We start from the raw sequence: 22,016 nt of genomic DNA, 5'->3' as shown, positions 1-22,016 counted from the left end.
TCCAAAGCCAACTGTCCCAACAATGAAATCTTCACACAGCGTTCATCTCAAATACTTTCATTCTACCTTCAAATACCTGCTGCCTAAAGTGACTATCTCACATTACCTAGTGGTGAGGCCATCTCTATAAGTATCTTGGGAGCAAAGTAAGTTGAATGGGAAAGGATGGAAGAGAATGGAGATAACACATTCTTTTTGTCAGTCTTTACTGTCTCCCACAAATGCTCACCACCTTCTCTTCTCCTTCTCTTCTTTTTATAACTCTGTATGTTATCAGTAGCCATCAATATTAAACACCTCTTGAGAATAAAATAGATCCAAAAAATGAATGAAAAGAGCTGAAAGGAAATTTAAGGTGTGTGAGGGTGGATTATAGGTGGATGCTCTTCTCTTCTCTTTGCCTTATCCAAAAAATACAGTTTGTTTTCTTCTAGAACAGTGTTTCTCAACCTGGGGGTTGGGACCCATGGAAGGGTCACAAGGGGGTGTCAGAGGGGTCACCAAAGACAACCAGAAAACACAGTATTTTCTGTTGGTCATGGGGGTTCCGTGTGGGTGGTTTGGCCCAGTTCTATCATTGGGATACTCTTTGATTGTAGGTGAACTATAAATCCCAGCAACTAGAACTCCCAAATGTCTATTTTCCCCCAAACTCCACAAGTGTTCACATTTGGGCATATTGAGTATTCGTGCCAAGTTTGGTCCAGATCCATTATTGTTTGAGTCCACAATGCTATGTGGATGTAGGTAAACTATAACTCCGAACTCAAGATCAATGCCCACCAAACCCTTCCAGTATTTTCTGTTTGTCATGGGAGTTCTGTGTGCCAAGTTTGGTTCAATTCCATCGTTGGTGGAGTTTAGAGTGCTCTTTGATTGTAAGTGAACTATAAATCCCAGCAACTACTACTCCTAAGTGACAAAATCCTCTCTCCAACCCCACTAGTATTCAAATTTGGGCATATTGGGTATTTGTGCCAAATTTGGTGCAATCAATGAAAATACATCTTGCATATCAGATATTTACATTACAATTCATAATAGTAGCAAAATTACAATTATGAAGTATTTTCTGTTGGTCATGGGAGTTCTGTGTGCCAAGTTTGGTTCAATTCCATCGTTGGTAGAGTTCAGAGTGCTCTTTGATTGTAGGTTAACTATAAATTCCAGCAACTGCAACTCCCAAATGACAAAATCACCCTCCGCCCCAAATACATCCTGCATATCAGTTATTTACATTACGATTCATAACAGTAGCAACACTGCAGTTATGAAGTAGCAACGAAAATAGTGGGTTGTTGTAGGTTTTTTTGGGCTATATGGCCATGTTCTATAGCCCGAAAAAAACCTACAACAACCCAGTGATTCCGGCCATGAAAGCCTTCGACAATACAGCAACGAAAATAGTTTTGTGTTTGGATGTCACCACAACTTGAGGAAAGGGAATAATGGGGTTGCGGCATTAGAAAGGTTAGGAACCACTATTGTAGAAAAAGAGATTATTATTTATTTGTAACAGTTTGCTCTCAGAATTGGGGCCCAAAGTGGTGTTTACAAACTAAAACGAAACAGCAAAAGATATCTAAGCACTCCTGCTAACTCAGAGCTTGTGGGTGAATTCCAGAAAGGAAGGAAGGGAAACAAAGACTGGGTCACTACCACTTCAAAATCCTCAAAAAGCATGGCTACCCGATCCTGCAACTTGTCCCAAAATATCAATTTAAAATCATAGAATCATAGATTTGGACAGTACCACAAGGGCCATTCCAGTCCAACGCCCTGTCCCACAATACACACACATACACCAAGTTGCATTGAACAGGAATCAAACCCAATCCTCCCGTGTGTCAGGCTAGAATTCCAGTACTGAACCACCAGTGTTCACAGACTAGCTTTGGTTTAGAAAACATGACACAGAATTGCTGCTCTAAGATTTGATATCTTGGTAGTGAAAGGCACTGTGCATGTTCAGTGAAGTAACCCATTCTTTTGAATGAGGTGGTAATTCAGAGCTTGCTGGAAAAACAGAACTGTCCTTCCTCACATAATATTGATGTAAAGAGGACATATGGTGAGAGAAAGAGAGCATTTCACCATACAGAGTTCAAAGCTCATATTGCTCTTCAGTGGGTTTGTAAGGTGACTGGAGGGGCTTGGAAGCATCCCCACCTTCTTGAGATGATCCACCAGTTGTTGGGTTAGTAGACATAGTCAGAAATTCAGGATTCTCATGATTTAAGTGTTTGATCTTTGAATTTCCAAGCTGTTGACTTCCTTGCATGGTGCCTTGTCTGGTGCTGGACATTTCAGAGGCTGTCCCTTCAAAGAGCTTGGCCATGAAGCCAAAGCCAGCGGACCGGATAAAGGAGCCACCACTGAAAGCATACAGGATGGGGTTGACGCTACTGCTAAAGAAGGCTAAGGCAATCAAAGTAGGTCTACCCATTTCTCCTGCACTTTTTACCTCCTTGGAATTGCTCCAGACACCAACCACATCCAAAAGGTTAACCACATGGTATGGGAGCCAAAAAAGAGCAAAAGCTAACACAATGAGACTGATGAGGTGGTTTGTCCGTCGCTTCCGGCGGAACCGTGTCTCCTTCAGCCGTCGGTTTATGGTCCCGTAGCTGTAGATTATGGCAATGAAAGGAAGAACAAACCCAGTGATGGTTTCAAAGAGATTGTGGAAAACCAGGTGCTTGGACATGGGGTCAGGGTAGCTGAGTTGACAAATGAGCCGTCCACTCATATTTACTTCCCTTCTGTAGATGAGTACAGGGATGGCCAAGAAAAAGCCAACCACCCAGATAACAGAAACCAAAATGCGTATGGTACTTCTTGTGCGGATCTTCTGGGAGACAAAGGGCCAGGAGATAGCCAAGCAGCGGTCAAGGCTCATGAGAGCGATAAGGGAAACACTGGCATACATGCTAACTCCGCAGATGTAATAGCATGCCTGGCAGATGACTTCACCCATTTCCCATCTGCCAACACTTAGAAAACGGAGAAAGATAGGTGCTGTGAGGAGTACAATCAAATCAGCTATGGCCAAGTGGAGGATGAGAAGGCAGGTGACAGTGCGCTTGCGGACAAGGCAACCTGCACTCCACACGACGAAAGCATTGCCAGGGAGACCCAGGATGAAGGCGAGTGAGAGGACAACCTGGCCTACAGTTGATCCTGGGAGAGGACCCACTGAACTGGTTATATTCTGGGTTGCATTCTTAGAAATATTCATGGTCCAATCAAATGTTGTACGGTGACAGAGGAACTGTGTGGGGAAAAAAGAAGCAAAAGAGATGTCAATAGAATGTCATGACCAGGACCCTACTTTGCATTTGCATGATGTAATTATGCTCTGAGACCCTCATGTAGAAGGCAACGCTGTGTACAAACAAATGTGCAAGTGAATCCAGCTACACACTTGTCTATACAACCACATACCACAGCAAATGTGCAACTAAATAGAATCTGAATATGGAGCTATATGCACAACATCATCAGATGTACAACTTTGCTTCTGTGATCTTGAACTAGATGGACAAAATGTCCAGTTGTGTAAGACACCAATCAGATTCTGACCCATGTCCTTCCCCTTCCCCTTGGCTACAATTTGGCAATAGTGTAATGGATATCAGTCCCTTACAAAGGCAACCTCAATGTAATATAAAGCACATAGAGATAACATTCTCAAAATAATTCTAAATGAATAATTGTACACCTTGTAGCAGAAAGTTTTACAAACCAAACCACAAAGGCAGCGTTTCTCAACCTGGGGGCCGAGACCCCCCAGAAGAGGTCACAAGGGGGCTTCAGAGGTGCCACCAAAGACTACCAGAAAACACATATTTGTGATGGTCTTAGGAACTCCTTTGTCAGAGAGGCGAAGGCTGAAGCTCTCTCTGCCTTTCCTTCTCTTCCTTTTGGAAACAGACGACAAATACACCAAAAGCCCTTCTGCTGTGATTTTCCAGTCTCTCATCCAATGGAAGCGCTGTTTCTGAGACTCCAAGTGGGGAGGGGAGAGCAGGCATTCTCTGCGCATGGCAATGTGGTGTGCATGTGCAGGTGAGGGAGAGTGCAAGGCTGCAAGGAGACTCATGTCAGTGAGTCCCTTCAAGGCATAGGAGTTCTGTGTGGGAAGTTTGGGTCAATTCTATGGTTGATGGGGTTCAGAATGCTTTTTGAACTATAAATCCCAGTAACTACAACTCCTAAATGACAAAATCAACGCCCCCCCCCCCCCCCCCAAACCCCACCAGTATTCAAATTTGGGCATATTAGGTATTTGTGCCAAATTTCATCCAGTTAATAAATACATCCTGAATATCAGGTATTTACATTACGATTCATAACAGTAGCAAAATTACAGTGATGAAGTAGCAATGAAAATAATTTTATGGTTGGGGCTCACCACAACATTTTTTTTGTCATGTCCACAACCCCTGCATAAAGGGGTTGCTGCATTAGGAAGGTTGAGAAACACTGCACTAAGGGCTGTGTATGTGTGTATAAAGCATACAACTTAGGGTTGAGTCTACACTGACCAATAAATTTGCAGCCAGAGCAGTCCAGAGCATATCTGTTCCAGACTAAACGCTCTGTGGTGCCACGTTGGTGTCTACATTGTCCAGCTGGATCAAGGCTTCATCCTTTTATGCCTGAAGAGAGGCAAAGCTGTTTTAAGTCTGCAAAATCTGTGATGGCCACAGAAAGTAGGCAAATATCATGAAAACAGCCAGAAGTGTATTTGGGATAAGTCAGGCTTTTTCTTGCTCATGCAGACTTGCCATTAGAGGACAAGCTTTAAGAACAGATGTGTCATTAGGTTTCAAATTCAAGAAAATTCTGAATGCCTATTGCAACCCCAATCTCCACCCCATCACAACCTGGCACTATCCAGATGTACTACAATACAGTCATTCTCACCAGGCCCGTAGCCAGGATTTCGTTTCGGGGGGGGGGGGGGGGGGGGCTAAAAAATTTCAGGGGGGGGTTTCGGGGGGCTGAGTTTCGGGGGGGGGGGGGGGGCTGAGTCTGAGTGAAAGAGGGTCTAGCCTAGCAAACCTTTTGTATCATTACCCCAATACCCCCATACGTATGGGATATATTGAGAATGGTGATCAAATCATGATATTAATAAACATAACAGTTTAAATAATGCACCAGTAAGGCCTTTTCGTGAACCACCATGAGAATTTCGGGGGGGGGGGGGTGAAGCCCCCCGAGCCCCCCCCCCCTGGCTACATGCCTGATTCTCACCCATGTTGATTGGGCTGATGGGAGTTGTAGTCCTAAAATCAGATGACCATCAAGTTGGGGAAGATGACTTGTCAGAAAAGGGGGAAGGAATTCCCCCATCACAGCATGCCTCAACAGAGGTTGTCCCTTGAATCGGATGTGATGCGTGATGCTGTCTTGGTGTAAAGGCACAAAGACTTCTAGTTCGTTTAAGCATATGGAGCAATTTCCTTGCAGCTCTCAGAGAAATGGTGGGGCAACTGCTTAATGATGGGGAAACAAAGGGAGTGCCTGCAGATGCGAGTTCTGCATAAGGACATGTTGTGCATATCTATTTCAGATGAACTGAGTCTGTTCAGAGATGAGATCCAGATCTTTCTTTACTTTTTCTACCAATTGGATCAACTGGGTGTAATTGTTTGATCGTTGGACTAGGGTTTCTGAGGTTCATATCCTTCTTTAGGAAGCTTGCAAGTGACCTTGAGCAAGTCATAGAGTGGGAAGAGACCCAGGGGCCATCCAGTCGACCCCCTGCAATGCAGGAACATGCAATCAAAGCCTTCCTCAAAGAACTCACACTCTCTCAGCCTCAAAGGAAGGCAAAGGCAAACCTCCTCTAAAGAGATTTTGCCAAGGAAGTCTTGTGACAGATCTGGTTTAGAGTCACCATAAGTCAGGAATGGTTTGAAGGCATGCAACCTTATTTCTTGCATGGGAAGAAGTAGCCGGGGAAGCATTGGTATTGCTTGGATGTCCCACAAGGAAAGGTTTGTGCAGCCCTTTCCCTTTTCATAAATGGTTGGAGGTACATCCTAGAGGAAACACCATGTAACATTACTGCGTCCAGATCTAGTTTGGCTCTTGGTGATGTCTAGAATTTAACTTTTCTACAACATTCATAAGATTCAACAGATAAGGGTGAAGTTGGCCATTAGAAAGGCTAAGGGCATCAGGTGAGGAAGGTTGCCAAAAGGGACATGCTGGGATTTGAAGCCAGGGCCAAGGTGCCTGTTATTTCAGCCTCCCCCCCCCCCTCTAGATTCTGTCTTCTCAGTTAGTCAAATGTTCTAGTTGTTTGCAGGACTGGCAGAGAAGGGGCATTATTTGGGTCACCTAGATTTTCTGATGTTAAGGTTGCATCATGTTCTAATGTTCTTCATACATCTGTGGCCCTCTAAAGAAAGTGTGGGCAAATAGATACATTTCCCGTGTTTCCCCATGTAACCAGATCTTCAAAGCAGCTTCTACCCACATTAACCACCAAGCTTAGACATTCAAACTGAAATTGAAGCAAGTTGAATTTTGGGACCTGCCTTCAAAAAAAACCTTTCCATTAGGTTTGAGAGGGACACATTTGATTATGCCATTGGAAGATAAGACTAACTGCTCAGCTGTGAATACTCTTACATAGTGTCTCTACATGTTTATTAGCTCCATGTTCCAATATCATTTAGTAAGTCCTTTTCAAAAGTGATTCTGCAATTGCAATGAGATATGCAATGCTATTGCCACTGCAGAATCAAAACTACTATGTTTGAACAATCTTATAGATATACTGATTACATTGAATGTACCTCCTTAGTCAGTGATTACACATCTTTAACAGTCATAGCTCCTTTGGCAATGATCTTGAGATTTGTAGTTTGGGTTTGAGCATTGGATTATGACTCTGGAGAGCAAGGTTTGATTTCCCACTCAGCCATTGAAAAGTTGGTGAGTCACATACTTCCAGACACATAAAATTCTGTGATAGGTTCACTTTAGGGTTGCCATGTCAGGAATGACTTGAAGACACACAACAAGGTACTTGGACTTCTCTTCTAGATAGCTTTCTAGCAGAGAATTCCATGTACTTCATCAACATACAAATCTTTGGATTCTGTACAAAAGAGTAATGATAGTTGAACATGTATGAAATTGTTGTAACTGAATACAAAGGTAGACTTACTTAGAGCCAAAAATGAATTCTTTTTAGCTGCCTTTGAAGGTTTTAATAAAAAGTTGAAACCTTAGGCTTGCTAAGGGATAAATTAAGTGTATCCTCTGTCACTACAGACTTCTAGACCTGGCACCCGAGATGCATACAAATCAGAATAGATTCAGAAGATGAAGTTAGAAAAGAATATAAGGTTTGCATTGCAGAAGTTATCCTCCAATCAGAATGGCATAGCACAGGTTGGTCTTACATAATGCATCGTGGTTAATTGGAGCCAAGACTTCTCTTATGATTGTAAGGCATGGACCAGCTGGAGAAAAGAGACATGCTCCTTTTCCAAACGATTCACTTGCGTAATTTTTTTTTTGTCGTGTCAGGAGCAACCGCTCCTGTTGTGAGAGAATTGGCTGTCTGCAAGGACGTTGCCCAGGGGACGCCTGGATGATTTTTGATGTTTTATCATCCTTGTGGGAGGCTTCTCTCATGTCCCCGCATGAGGAGCTGGAGCTAATAGAGGGAGCTCATCCACCTCTCCCCGGATTCGAACCTGCGACCTGTCGGTCTTCAGTCCTGCCGGCACAGTGCTTTAACCCACTGCGCCACCGGGGGCTCGGCACTTGCGTAATTGATAATAGACTAATGACAGACCCGGAAATAAACAGATAGAAAGAAATGGCTACAAACAGAAAATGCAAAGGCATGTTTACAATTGATCAGCAAGAAAACAAAAATCATGACCACAGATGAAGCCAACAATGAGGGCATTAAATTGTTCAAAAATTTTGTTTCCTTGGCTCAGTCATTAATCAGAGACTGGAATCAAGAAATCAGAAGACAAGACCTTTGAAGGAAAAGCTATGATGGATCAAGATCCTGATGTGCAAAGATATATCATTAAATACTCAAGTTAGGATGGCCCATGCCATTGTCAATGTCTTCCCCATTTCTATATATGGTTGTGAAAGCAGGACAGTGAAGAAAGCAGATAGGAAGAGAATCAACTCATTTGAAGTGTGGTGCTGGAGAAGAATTCTGCAGAAACCATGGACTGTTAAAAAGACCAATCAATAGGTCCTAAAGGAAACTGAACCAGAACTCACCCTGGAATCCAAGATGACTAAACTCAGACTGTCATACTTTGGCCATATCATGAGAAGACATGACTCCCTAGATAAGATGCTAATGTTAGTAAGGTAGAATGCATTAGGAAAAGGTGAAGACGCCATTCCAGGTGGATGAAATTAACCAAGGAATACACAGGCCTGAATTTGCAAGACCTGAGCAGGGATAGGGTGACTAGGAGGTCTCTCACTCAAAAGGTTGACTTGGGCAGCAGCAACAAAATGATACATGCTCAGAGGAATATTTCTCCTTTGTTATCCCTTCACATCTTCTAGATTGGAGTCTTGGCATGGGGAATACTTTCTAGGTTCTAATACTTCTGCCTGGCTTAAATAGCTCTGGTTGGTCTCACTTCTCCTTTCCACTCTCTTTATGGTCCATCTGTCAGAAACACACTTTGCCATCCCTGATATTATCTCAGGACTGTGGAGTTACCCACTCACTTGCTTACCTTTCTGGTCTTCCAAATTAATCTGCCTGGTGCTGAGTTCTCCAACCTTCTGCGCCCCGAGACTTATCCTGTCCCTAGTTTTGCATCACCCCTTGAGGAGTTGGTGGAGTGGAAGTGGTTTGGTTTGTGGGCTACTGCTTCTTGCACTCTCTCACAACAGCATTAGGAAACGCCCCCTCCTTTGCTATCTTCCATTGAGCTCCAAGAGGAAGTGACTGTAACTTTGTAAGGGATTGAGTAAGCAGTGGTAAGAAAGTACTAATGCATTAGGAGAAATTGAATTAGTAAGTAGATAGGATACAAATTTACTTGAAAAGGGCTTGTGATGTATGTGTTTCACGTTGTTAAGACTTTGTAGATATGGTTCTCAAGGTTTCCCACCCTAAACCATCTTGTAAGTCATGGGTTGATGCATCCAGCTATGTTCCTGTATCTGGAGACACTGTGATGGGCATCAGCAGGCACCTCCTTGAGATGTCTATACAAGTGATGTCTATACAAGTGGTGCCTTCAAGTTGTTTCCAACCTACAGTGAACCAATCATTGGTGTTTCTGGTCAAGATTTATTTAGAAGAGGTTTATCACTGCCTTCTTCTGAGGACGAGAGACTGTGATTTGCCCAAGGTCACCAAGGTTTCATAGTGGAGCAGGGATTCAGACCCTGGTTCCCAAAGTCATAGTCTGGTCTTTCTGGTTTTTCTTTTAGAACCATAGAATCATAGAGTTGGAAGAGACCTCATGGGCCATCCAGTCCAACCCCCTGCCAAGAAACAGGAAAATCACGTTCAAAGCACCCCAACAGATGGCCACCCAGACTCTGTTTTTGCTGTGAAACAAAAGAAATCCATCTCCCCAAACTGTTCTTATACATGTGTACTGGGCCTTATGTGTTCATTACAGTTTTGCTTTTTTGTCAAGATTTGTTCAGAAATGGTTCACAATTCATTTCCTCGAAAATGGAGAGACCATGACTTGCCCAAGGTCATCCAGTGAGCTTCCATAGTTGAGCAAGGATCTTCCAAACTCCTAGTATATTATTCAAGCCACTGCATATAATAATGTGGTATAAATAATGTAGTGTGATGTTTTATTTGGACTACAACTCTGGAGACAATGGGGGTTTGATTTCCCATGTAGCCATGGAGTGGATGGGTGAGTCACAGAATCTCAGCTCCAAAGAACCATGTGATAAGGCTTGCTTCTGGATTGCCATAAGTCAACTTCACAATTCCAAAGCAGTTAAAGTGGTGTCAAACTGAATTAATTCTACAGTGTAGATGATGTGTCCAAAGCTCATAATTGTCCAAGGTTTATAATAGCATAATGTATTAATTGCTTAAGTTGATATCCAAATTATTGGCATTATCTCCTACAGATACATAGCCCATGACAATAATTTAATTGTCACTGTCAGTACTTTTAGCATTATATTTCCTTTGTGTACAATCTCTGAAAATGTAATGCAGTGTGTCTAATAAGGAATCAAATGAGCTATAGAGGCAGACAGAGAGTGAAATTTGAGATGAACCATTGTTGTTTTGTGCCTTCATAACATTTCTGATTTATAATGATCCTAAGGTGAAGCGATCATAGCATTTCCTGTGATGGAAAGTGTGTGATATGCCCAAGATCACATGTGGATTTTCATGACAACCAAACCATGGTCTCTAGAGTTGTAGTTCAATACTCAAACCATTATACCAAACCCTCCAACATTTCCCAGGTAAAAAAAGAGACCAAGCAACATGAGAGTATGCTAAAGATGGTAACAGTTGCAACAAGGAAGAACACGCTGCCTAGGAAAGGATGCGTAGTTTGCTTTTGGTTGAGCCAACTAGGAAGGACAAAACTCTCCCCTCACCTCTCCAACCCAAATTAATTGAATGCCAACTATTTTTGGCACTTTGAATTTAAATGTATAGCAACTGAAGTAAACTGAGTATGAAAGACAAAGGAAGAAATTGGGACAATTTAGAGAAGTATAAGAACAAGTGTAATGGGCAGAGGATTAGTGGGAAGTTTTCCCTGCTAAACCAGAACAATTGGGTGATATGGAGGACTATGATTCCTTTCTCTAATTCAGTGGTTCCTAATCTTTTTTTGACCAGGGATCACTCTCCAACATTAATATCAAAAGGGTTATGAATCAATTTTTGGTCAACTTTAGATTCAGTTTGGTTACTTGGGGTCTTGATTTAGAAAATTATATTGTATAAACCACATTAACTCTAGTTTCTGATATAGAATATATGCCATCCAGTAGTCATCATCAGCTCACCCACAGAAAACCATATTTAATAACCCTTGGCACAATAAGAGGGTTTTGTGAGACCAGTTGCTCTTGTTACAATGGTGCAGTAATGGTGAGGCCATGGACCGTATTTTAATTCTTGCTGACCACTGGTGGTTCACGGACCACAGGTTGGGGACCACTGCTCTAATTTATGCTACCTGTGAAAGATTTTTGTATGTTCAGGACACCCAGGTTGTTCAATGGTGTGAATTTAATTCCTCTTTTCGTTACACAGGTCTTCAGGCAATACAAATTATGAAACATTGTCCCTAGAATGACCCAACCTTGAAATCCCTCAGTTGTTATTGTGTACATACATTTGCTCACAACGGTTTTGCAGCATCCCTTGATGTTGCATCAGAGCTCTGACCAGAGATACAGCCAGAATGAGGCTGGTTCATTTCCTCTTTCAAGAGGGATAGCTGAGTCAGTCTGGGTTACAGAAAACACAATAAAAGAACAGTTTGCAGTCTTAGAAACAAATACATTTAGCTTGTTAATTGCTAGAGAAAATTCGCCAGCGTTCAAGTAGCAGAATTTAGAATCTGGAGCATTGTTTAATCTCCCCCCCCCCCCCATTTATTGATAGGTACAGGTAAATGTTTTCCTCTGACATGAAGCCCAGTTGTGTCCGACTCTGGGGGTTGGTGCTCATCTCCATTTCTAAGCCAAAGAGTCGGCGTTGTCCGTAGACACCTCCAAGGACATGTGGTCGGCATGACTGCATGGAGCACATTGATCTACTCACATTTGCATGTTTTTGAAGTGCTGGTTTGGCAGAAGCTGGGGCTGACAGCGGAAGCTCACACCGCTCCCCGGATTCGAACCTGTGACCTTTCGGTCAACAAGTTCAGCAGCTCAGTGCTTCAACCCACTGCACCGGGGGCTATTTATTTATTGATACATCCATTCAATTAACAAACTTTTGCCGTACAAGTCTTATCTCGATATACATTATCCCAAAAGTCACTTTACCTTATATGGCACTATACATTTCTTAGATGTGTATCTCCCACTATCCATACCTTCCCCTCCATTTGAACATTATTTTAAAATTGCTTCAAGCTATCACTCTGAGCCAACTCAAAAGCAGTAAGTTGTTTTCACCATTGTGGCTGACAATTTATAGAGTCATCATAACCGAGGGTGCATCTACACGTTAGAATTAATGTGGTTTGACACCACTTTAGCTGTCATAATTCAATGCAATAGAATCACAGAGTTGTAGTTTGGTGACGCACTCTTTGGCAGAGAAAGCAAAAGACCTTGTTAAACTGCACTCCCCATGATTCCATGGCATAGAGTTATGGAAGTTAAGGTGGCATCAAACAACATTAATTCTACAGTGTAGATATACTAGGGTTATGGATCTGTAAGTGCTTCATATGCAGTAAGATTATGGACATAACGGAGGCAAACTGGTATTGAAGCAAAACTGCCATCTTTGGTGATAATCTCCATCACTCAATGCCAGTTTAGGTCATTTTTTCAATTAACAGCTCTCCCCCTTGCTATTAATGGACAAAACTCATCAATAACTGCTACTTGCACCTTGTTTATGTACTTAGTAAAATGGGCTATTCTGCTTCTCTGCTTGCTATTCCCCCCCCCCCCCCCACATTTCTAAGGACTATATTTTCAGTTTCACACATACCTGTGTTTGTGAAGTTGCTTTAAACATCATTTAAAATTTTTATGGAGCAGTGGAAGTGCGTTAATTGTGGGGTTACAAAATCTTGTGGAAGAACTACATTACAGCTGAACTTTGGCTTCACCATAGAGGTGCTACTTTCTCCTCTTATCCATTCCATATCTGCTGGAGAGTGGGGAAATCCAGAGAAGTATCTCGCTATGTCCCATAGCCAGTAGTAAAATGATTACATTTTCTCTCCAGAGTGAATTTGATTATTTATGGATTTGATCAATATGTTCTCTCTAGGAAACTAGAAGGGGGTCATGAGGTGGTTTCAGAAGGGTCACCAAAGACCAACAGAAAACATAGGCGGAGAAGGCTGAAGATCTCTCCACCTGTTCTTTTCACATCAGCAAGTCCCTTCAAGCCATAGGGGTTTTGTGTGGGAACTTTGGCCCAATTCTATCGTTGGCGGGGTTCAGAATTCTCTTTGATTGCAGGTGAACTATAAATCCCAGCAACTACAACTCCCAAATGTCAAGCTCTATTTTCTCCAAACTCTGTCAGTGTTCACATTTGGGCATATTGAGTATTTGTGTCAAGGTTGGTTCAACTCCATCATTGTTTGAGTCCACTGTGCCCTCTGGATGCAGGTGAACTACAACTCCAAAATTCAAGATCAATGTCCACCAAACCCTTCCAGTATTTTCTATTGGTCATGGGAGTTCTGTGTGCCAAGTTTAGTTCAATTCCATTGTTGGTGGAGTTCAGAATGCTCTTTGATTGTAGGTTAACTATAAATCCCAGCAACTACAACTCCCAAATGACAAAATCGATTCCACCCTTCCCCCAAACCCCACCAGTATTCAAATTTGGGTGTATCGGGTATTTGTGCCAATTTTGGTCCAGTGAATGAAAATACATCCTGCATATCAGATATTTACATTACGATTCATAACAGTAGCAAACTTACAGTTATGAAGTAGCAATGAAAATAATTTTATGATTGGGGGTCACCACAACATGAGGAACTGTATTAAGGATTCATGGCAATAGGAAGGTTGAGAAATACTGCTCTAGATCTTGCATGGTGACCTCACAGAGTCATACTAGCTGACCTAGAAATTCCTGGAAAGAATACATTTCTAGGTATTTGTAGGTTCCCCAGTACAATTCCATGATCAACAAAATGACCGTGGAGGGGAAATTGCAGCCACTTTGGAAGGCTTTGGTTGTTACAGATGGGTAAAGGGAGTACTCATAATCTCAATACCCAGAAAAAAGGCATACACAGGAATGAGGTTAACATAGATTTATGAGTGTCACTTATTGCAGTCAAACTGTGCAGATGGAAAACTAAAGAATGTGCACTTGGAAAAATGGAAGGCAAACAAGTGCATGGTATGCATTGGGGTGAAGTACTGGGAGAGGACATTTATAACAGCACGAAAGCATTGGAATAACCCTTGCAAGGTTTTTAAAAACATTCAAGAATTATGTGTAAGCCCCAGACATGATAAAAACTCGTAGGACTTCAGACTTCAGAAGCACCGTTTTTGGCAGCCCTAGTCTAATGAGGCAGCAAGTCAGATTCTTAAGTGAGTCACTGCTGTAGTAGTAGATAAGAAAGAATGATTCCTTCGAGATAAGTTTCTTAGGAAAGCAAAGAGAAAAGCATATTTTGCCCTTGGGCTTCTTTCAGTATGAGGTATCTGTGTCTGGAATATTGTCTTCAAAGGAAAATTCTGTCGAATTAATGCAGTTGGACACTGTTTTAACTGCCATGGCTCAATGCTATGGAATCTTGGGATCTGTAGTTTGGGGAGACACCAACACTCTTTCACTGAGAACGCTGGAGACCTTGTAAAACTACAACTCCAAGGACTTTGCAGCATTGAGCCATGGTAGCTAACATGGTGTCAAACTGCATTAATTCTACAAAAGTTCCACCCCTAAAACCAGGGGACAAAATCTCCCAACATCTCCTAGTTTGCAGTGTAATCCCCTAACACCCAAAGATTGTCTGTCATAGAAACATAGAGCTGGAAGAGACCCCATGGGCCATCTAGTCCAATCACATTCAAAGCACCTCCAACAGAAGGCCATGAAGCCTTTGTTTAAAAGCCTCCAAAGAAGGAGCCTCCACCCCACTCCAGGACAGAGAGTTCCACTGCTGAACACCTTTCACAGTTAGGAAGCTCCTCCTAATGTTCACACGGAATCTCCTTTCCTGTGGTTCCTGTCCCACTCTCAACATTTTGCTGTCATTGTCTTCAGTATATAGCATTGAATAATAGAGTGCTCCTGTTCCCAGAGGTCTGAGTTGCGGATTTTAATCATGATTGCAAAATGGTTTGAATATTAATGTTGTATAATATTGGTGATTTGTATTACTGTGAGAAAGGTAAATAGCCCCTGATGGATGTATTCATCTTGTAGTCTGCCCTCATGTCATTTCTGACTTATGGCAACCCTAAGGCAAATCCATCAACTGTTTTGAGGAGGCTGACTTACCCAAGTCCCTTTTAATAAGAATTCCCTTATACATATCAGTGATTCCCAACATTTTTTTGACCAGGGACCACTTGACCAGGGGCAGCTTTGACCAGCGACCACTTGAGCAGGGACCACTTAAACAGGAACTACTTGAATAGGGACCACTCTGACCAGGGACCACTTTCCAACATTAGTACCAAAAGGGTCACGAATCTGTTTTTGGTCAACTTTAGATTTAGTTTGATTATTTGGGGTGTTGATTCAGAAAATTGCATTGGATAGACCACATCCGCTCTAGTCTTTGATACAAAACATATGCCATCCAGTAGTCGCCATCTGCTTGCCCACAGAATTCCATATTTAATAATCTAGAGCTGATATAGTAGTAGTAATCTTTTGTTGGTAGTCAGCCTCTTCTCACTTGACATCCCCATTGCCTTGGCACTATAAGAGAGTTTCGTGAGACCAATTGTTCTTGTTGCTGCGTGATGTCGAGGCCACTTTGACCAGGGACCACTCTCCAAAATTAGTACCAAAAGGGTTACGAATCAGTTTTTGGTCAACTTTAGATTCAGTTTGGTTATTTGGGGGTGTTGATTCAGAAAAATGCATTGGATAGACCACATCAGCTCTAGTTTTTGATACAAAACATATGCCATCCAGTAGTTGCCATCTGTTTGCCCACAGAAAACCATATTTAATAATCTAGAGCTGATGTAGTAGTAGTACTCTTTTATGGGTAGTCAGCCTCTGCTCTCCCGACATCCCAGTTGCCTTGGCATTATACGAGGGTTTGGGGTGAAGTACTAGGAGTGAAGTACTGGGTTTCAAGGCAATGGTGTAAATAGACTTGTGCTTTTATGACTCACCTTGACCCATTTCATGTTTGGCTTTCGATGGGGACCCTGATCCATTTTTGTCTGGACCTCCCAAAATCAGGAGGTCAGATATTTGGGGTTTTTTTTGGTTTTGTGTAAAAATAATTTTTTGGGGGTGGGGGAGACTTCACTCATAGGCCCGAAGTGCCCGGACCTACAGGCCCTTCCTTACTCGGCACTCGGCTACAGGCCTTGCCAGTCCCCACACAATCCATCTGAAAGGCAGCCCCACCTGCCTTTTGGATCAATTGCATTTTTGTTTCTGGAGGGCATTTCCGTTTTGTGCCATCCAAATGGACAGATGAAATGAAAACACGAATGGAACGAATGGGACAAATTTGGGGCTAATGACTAGTAATGGTAGTTAGGCTGTGGACCATACTTTCGTTCTGGTGGACCACGGCCCACAGGTTGGGAACCACTTCCTTATATCCTGAGCTCATCTGATGGAGAAACCACACCTCTTCAGACTTCAGCATTTTGCTAGTCTTTACACAAGGACTGCTGAAATCACCATTGATTTCTCATGAAAACAATAAAACCAGAAATGAAAGGATACATCTTATTATTTTATATCAAAAAGCACAAATATATGTTCTTTATTTACATGCTATCAACTTCCAGATATCATGACTCCAATCTACTAATCCTCTTTTGCATGGGGAAAAAGTAGGGAAGCATATTGTTTTTTTCCCTTATGCTTGCAGTGTGGAATGCAGGAATCTTTTCTTTTCATTGGGCAAGTCTCGATTTATTGCTCTAAACCTCTTCCCCAAAATGCCAGGCAGTGGAAGGGATTATTGCTGCAGGCAGATAATGAAGGAATCCATCAAGAATTTCACAGAAGCTTTTCTACATGGGCACACTAAATTTAAGTCAACAATTTAAGTTATTCAAGATATCAAATCCTTTTCCTCCCCCTCTGCTCCACTGATATGGGAAAACATGCACCGAAGCTGGACACATCCTCAGTCCATTTTAGCTTATATATACGTTTCTATATGAAAAACACATGATTTGAAACATTCCACAGTATGTGACACTTTTTGCACACAGAAAAATGGAGAGGAAGCCCAGATAATGCAAATATTAAACACCCAGGGTTCCTCAAAGTGCATGTGCACATAAAAGTGTGTGAGAGACAGAAGGTCCCCATCTTTAAGCATTCTGTGCAGAGAGATGGGGAAACCATAGTCAGTCTCCAAAGTCAATCCATTTATATTACTCTCATTTTCAGAAATTTCAAATCTGAAGGTTGGCCTTAAAAGCAGAGTTGGAATGAACTAGGTTCAGTACAATGTCTTTCATCTCAAGTTTTTAGTAATTCAATAGTGCTGTAGTGTAGAATTGTTCCCCAGTGCTTTTCAATGGAAGTTAAGTTTCCAAATGAAAGAATATAAGGCAGGAAGTTCATAGCTCAACAGCAGAGTACACAATACTGCTGAGTGGACGGTGGACCATAACTCAGTGATAGTGTGTACATTTTGTGTCGGAGGTCTCAGATCCTAATATCTTCATCTGTAATTGCAGAGCATCTCTTTTTGATGCTGGAGACTATCTGTCAGTCAAAGTAGACAAGGCATAGTAGACAGACTGACTCAACCAAACACAGCCTCATTATCTTAGAAACTGTCTCATGTTGAAATTTGCCGTGATTCAATCTAGGAGTGTTAATATTCAGATTATGAGAGCTGCTCTTTTGTGCCATCATCCAGCCTACACTCAATGTCCTTGCTGACCCTGTGACAGGTTTCTAGTGGCTGCTGTTCTGCGGCCACAGGAACTCCTGCCACAGCTACCAAGTCTTTTGCCAGGTTTCTTTGAGACTGGCTCCTCCGTCCAAGCCCATCAGAAGCTCCCTCAAAGAACTGGGCAATGAAGTTGGCCCCCGAAGTCTTGATGAGGTTCCCAGCTGCAAAGACATAAAGCACCGGGTTGATGCTACTGCTGAGGAATGCCAAGGCGGTGGCCCCTGCTCGCCCACTCTTCCAAGCCTGCCCAAGCCTTTCTGCAGTCCTTCCTGATGCCATGTTTGAAGCCACCTGGAGCATGTTGACAATGTGGTAGGGCACCCAAAGGACAGCAAAACAGATCACAATGGAGACAATGAGCTTCTCAGTCCGAGCCCCTTGCCTCATCCTCACTCCCCTGAGCCGTATCAAAATGGCAGAGTAACACCCAACGATGATAGTGAATGGTATCACAAAGGCCACCACTGTTTCCAAGGTGAAGTGGAAAATGGCTAAGTTTGGTCTAGAGTGGCAAGGTTCACAGATATGACGCATTTTTGAGGGGTCTGTCACAACCTGTCGGAATAGAAAGGCCGGGATAGACAGCAAGATAGCTCCCAGCCAAATCCCAGATAGGAGCTTGACCACCAAGTGCTTCTTGCGAATGGCTTGGGAGAGGTAGGGCTGGTTGACTGCAAGACACCGATCCACACTCATGAGGGTGATGATGAAGATACTGGCAAACATGTTGATGCAACACAAGTAGTACACCACTTTGCAAATGGCCACCCCAAATATCCAATTCCTGAAAATGAGGAAGACAACAAAGAAAGGAGTGAGGAGGAGCACTGCCGCATCAGCCATGGCCAAATTAACCACCAGAAGGCAGGTGACTGAACGTTGACTTGGCTTCATTTTCCATAGGATGCTCCAGATAACAAAAAGGTTTCCAGGAAGGCCTATGACAGCAGCCAGGAGAAGAAAGACAACACCAGTACCGCTGGAGGTTGAGGAGCTAAGGAGAGTGCTGTTTCCTGAAGTTTGGGTGCAATCATTGGTGGTTGCATTGACCAGAGATGATGAGGATGCCCTGCCAGAGAGAAGGAAAAAGAAGAAGACCATGAGATCAATGCTACAACCAACCCTCTATATTCACTGGTTTAGAGGTATAGCACCCCTAAACCTGAGAGAACACCTGCCTAAGAATCAGTAGGTCCCCCAAAACAACTCTATAGTCAACTTTCACTAGAAGTTGACTATAGAATGGCACTGGAGAACCTTGAGATTCCTAGACAGGTCTTCCGGCATGTCTTGATGGTTGACTTCCAGTGGAGACTGACCACTGTATATATGTTGATATACAGAGATATCTCGAGATAGCATTTCAATCAAATCCATAAATAATCAAATCCACAAAAGTCAAATCTGGAAATGTGGAGGGTCAACTGTACCAAGATCTGGCCAAATCCCTGAGTCAACCCAGTGTTTTGAGTAGAATATATCCCAGTCAAGACTTAGTCATGTCTAGTATACATCCATCAGGGGCAGTAGACTTTCACGGCACACTTCTTGGTTTCAAATGATCTGGAATATTGATCTAGCTGATCTAGTTCAAGACTTTGCATTTCTACCTATTCTCCCTTGCTCAATTCCTCACTCACAGTTGAAATGTATGTTGCTAGTTTTCTGGGCAGAGGCTAACAAAATATAAACTAACCATGTGAGTCCATAAAATACCCTTTGTTTTTGTTTTGTTTTGTTTTGTTTTGTTTTGTTACAGTGGGCCTGTTGTACCCACAGGCTCTCGATCCACGGATTTAACCCACTGTGGTTTCTGCATGGGATACGTAGAAGTCCATAAGAAAATCATAGTCTGGTCTTTTTGTTACCTTGGCTATCCAGTATATTTGGATACTTGGTGTGACCATTGCAACTAATAGGCATGGTTACTATATGGACTTGATTCAGACCATAGTGCATTTTGAAGAAACAGCGAGAAATTATTGCAGTGGTGATAAAGGTAAAGAATGAGTAGGAGGAAAAGGAGGAGGTGGAAGGAAATGATGCCAGCAAATTAGTACCAATGCATTTGTTTTGTGAATTTCATATGATAGATGGCTAGACAGGGAAGTGGCTAAGCAAGAGAAGTTAGAAATGGAAGGAAAAAGACAAATGTAGAAGTAGAATACCAATGAAGGAAGGAAGGAAGGAAGGGTGAGTGGGTCAAGCACATTTCTTGGGTCCTCTCTGTTCTTTTGAATCTCTTATTTCAAAATCCTCAAGCTGTTTCCAGTCCAACCCAGAGCTAGGATGCTCTCAGTATACCTCCTTTCACCCCCCCCCCCCCAAATACCACCACTACTTCCAGCCCAGACCATTGCCAATTGATCTTCTAGTTCAGCTTGGACTACATCTATACTGTAAAATTAATGAAGTTTGGCACTACTTTAACAGACATGGCTAAATGCTGTGGAATCCTTGTAGCAATCATTTGGTGAGGCACCATCAACTCTTGACAGAGAAGGTGAAAGACATCATACATTCCAAGGATCCCACAGCATTGAACCACAGCAGTTAAAGTGGGGTCAAGCCAATGTTGATACATACCCCTTTAGTTTTCCTGATCCAGCATCACTTACATGGGAGAGTTGTGTGCAGTTCAGTCCAGGGAAAATGTCTCCTGCTTCTGCTGTCTCGGTCCCTTCATATCCTCCTTTGGGAAATGAATGCTCTCTGTCTCTTTGTGGAGACTGTGGATTGCTACGACAATTAACTGCTCTGATGCACGTCGAGACTGGAAGCTGGAATGAGGTTGAGTAATGGAAGAGGCAGGGAGTGGCTGCTGGGCTGGCTCTTAGCACGCTTTCCTTGGGTTTCTCCTCTTGATCTCCAAGTTGGGACTTGCTAGGGAAGGAAGGACACACCCAGCCATATCCAAGACTGGAGGATGGCAGTTTGGGAGAGCCTGTTTCTTCCCAATTCCCTTGTTCTTGCTTGGGCTGCAATAGTCATCCTTTGATTCTTGTCTCATCCTTTCATTCACAAAAAGCCTCTGTGCTGATAAAAAAGGGAAGAGGCAAGACCACAGGAGGATGCCTGCTGAGGGCTGATAGGGGACCTCACCAAGCCTGCTGGACAAAAAGTCACCAGATGCGTCCTTTGAAGAAGAAGAAAACTGAGCCTTGATCATTAGGCAATGGCTCATCTTTCCAACTTTTGTCAGAAGCTGCGAAAGTTACAAGTGACCCAAGCCAAGGAAAAGGGATAGATGGATAGGTAGGTAGATAGATGTATACACAGACAACTAGATAGACCATTGGTTCTCAACTTTCCTAATGCTGTAACACCTTAATACAGTTCCTCATGTTATGGTGATCCCCAACCATAAAACTACTTTCATTACTACTTCATAACTTGTTTTGCTACTGTAAAGAATTGTAATGTAAATATCTGATGTGCGGGAAGTATTTTCATTCACTGGAATAAATTTGGCACAAATACCCGATACGTCCAAATTTGAATATTAGTGGAAATGGAGGGGGGATTGATTTTGCCATTTGAGAGTTGTAGTTGGTGGGATTTATAGAACAGAAAATACTGGAAGGGTTTGGTGGGCATTGACTTTGAGTTTTGGAGCTGTAGTTCACCTACATCCAGGGAGCACTGTGGACTCAAACAATGATGGATCTGGACCAAACTTGGCACGAATACTCAAGATGCCCAAATGTGAACATTGATGAAGTTTGGGGAAAATAGAGCTTAACATTTGGGAGTAGTAGTTGCTGGAATTTATAGTTAACCTACAATCAAAGAGCATTCTGAACTCCACCAAGAATAGAATTGGGCCAAATTTCCCACACAGAACCCCCATGACCAACAGAAAATACTGTGGGTTATTGTAGGTTTTTCCGGGCTATATGGCCATGTTCTGGAGGCAATTTTTCTCCTGACGTTTTGCCTGCATCTATGGCAAGCATCCTCAGAGGTAGTGAGGTCTGTTGGAAGTAGGAAAAATGGGTTTATATATCTGTGGAATGACCAGGGTGAGACAAAGGACTTTTGTCTGCTGGGGCTAGATGTGAATGTTTCAGCTGATCACCTTGATTAGCATTTGACAATACAGAAAATACTGTATTTTCCGATGGTCTTTGGTGACCCCTCTGACACCTCTTTATGACCTCCACAGGGATCCCAACCCCTAGGTTGAGAAACACTGAGACAGACCCATGAGAAGGA

General features: G+C 42.6%; 2 protein-coding genes across 2 annotated transcripts; both read right to left on the bottom strand.

Moving 5' to 3' along the window:
• Positions 1-1,375: 1,375 nt before the first annotated feature.
• Positions 1,376-8,886, bottom strand: LTB4R (leukotriene B4 receptor). Its single transcript, XM_060783010.2, has 2 exons — positions 8,751-8,886; positions 1,376-3,271 (listed from the first exon to the last, which is right to left on the bottom strand). Exon 2 carries the CDS (start codon positions 3,236-3,238, stop codon positions 2,105-2,107), a length of 1,134 nt encoding a protein of 377 aa, XP_060638993.2. The 5' UTR covers positions 3,239-3,271; positions 8,751-8,886; the 3' UTR covers positions 1,376-2,104.
• Positions 8,887-16,451: 7,565 nt separating this feature from the next.
• Positions 16,452-20,508, bottom strand: LOC132779318 (leukotriene B4 receptor 2-like). Its single transcript, XM_060783009.2, has 2 exons — positions 20,420-20,508; positions 16,452-18,870 (listed from the first exon to the last, which is right to left on the bottom strand). Coding segments are annotated over exons 1-2 (1,140 nt in total). The 5' UTR covers positions 20,422-20,508; the 3' UTR covers positions 16,452-17,732.
• Positions 20,509-22,016: the final 1,508 nt, after the last annotated feature.

Source organism: Anolis sagrei, chromosome 6 (assembly GCF_037176765.1).
Source record: "Anolis sagrei isolate rAnoSag1 chromosome 6, rAnoSag1.mat, whole genome shotgun sequence".
In the NCBI taxonomy this organism is placed as follows: Eukaryota; Metazoa; Chordata; class Lepidosauria; order Squamata; family Dactyloidae; genus Anolis; species Anolis sagrei.
This window is presented reverse-complemented; position numbering and strand designations above follow the sequence as displayed.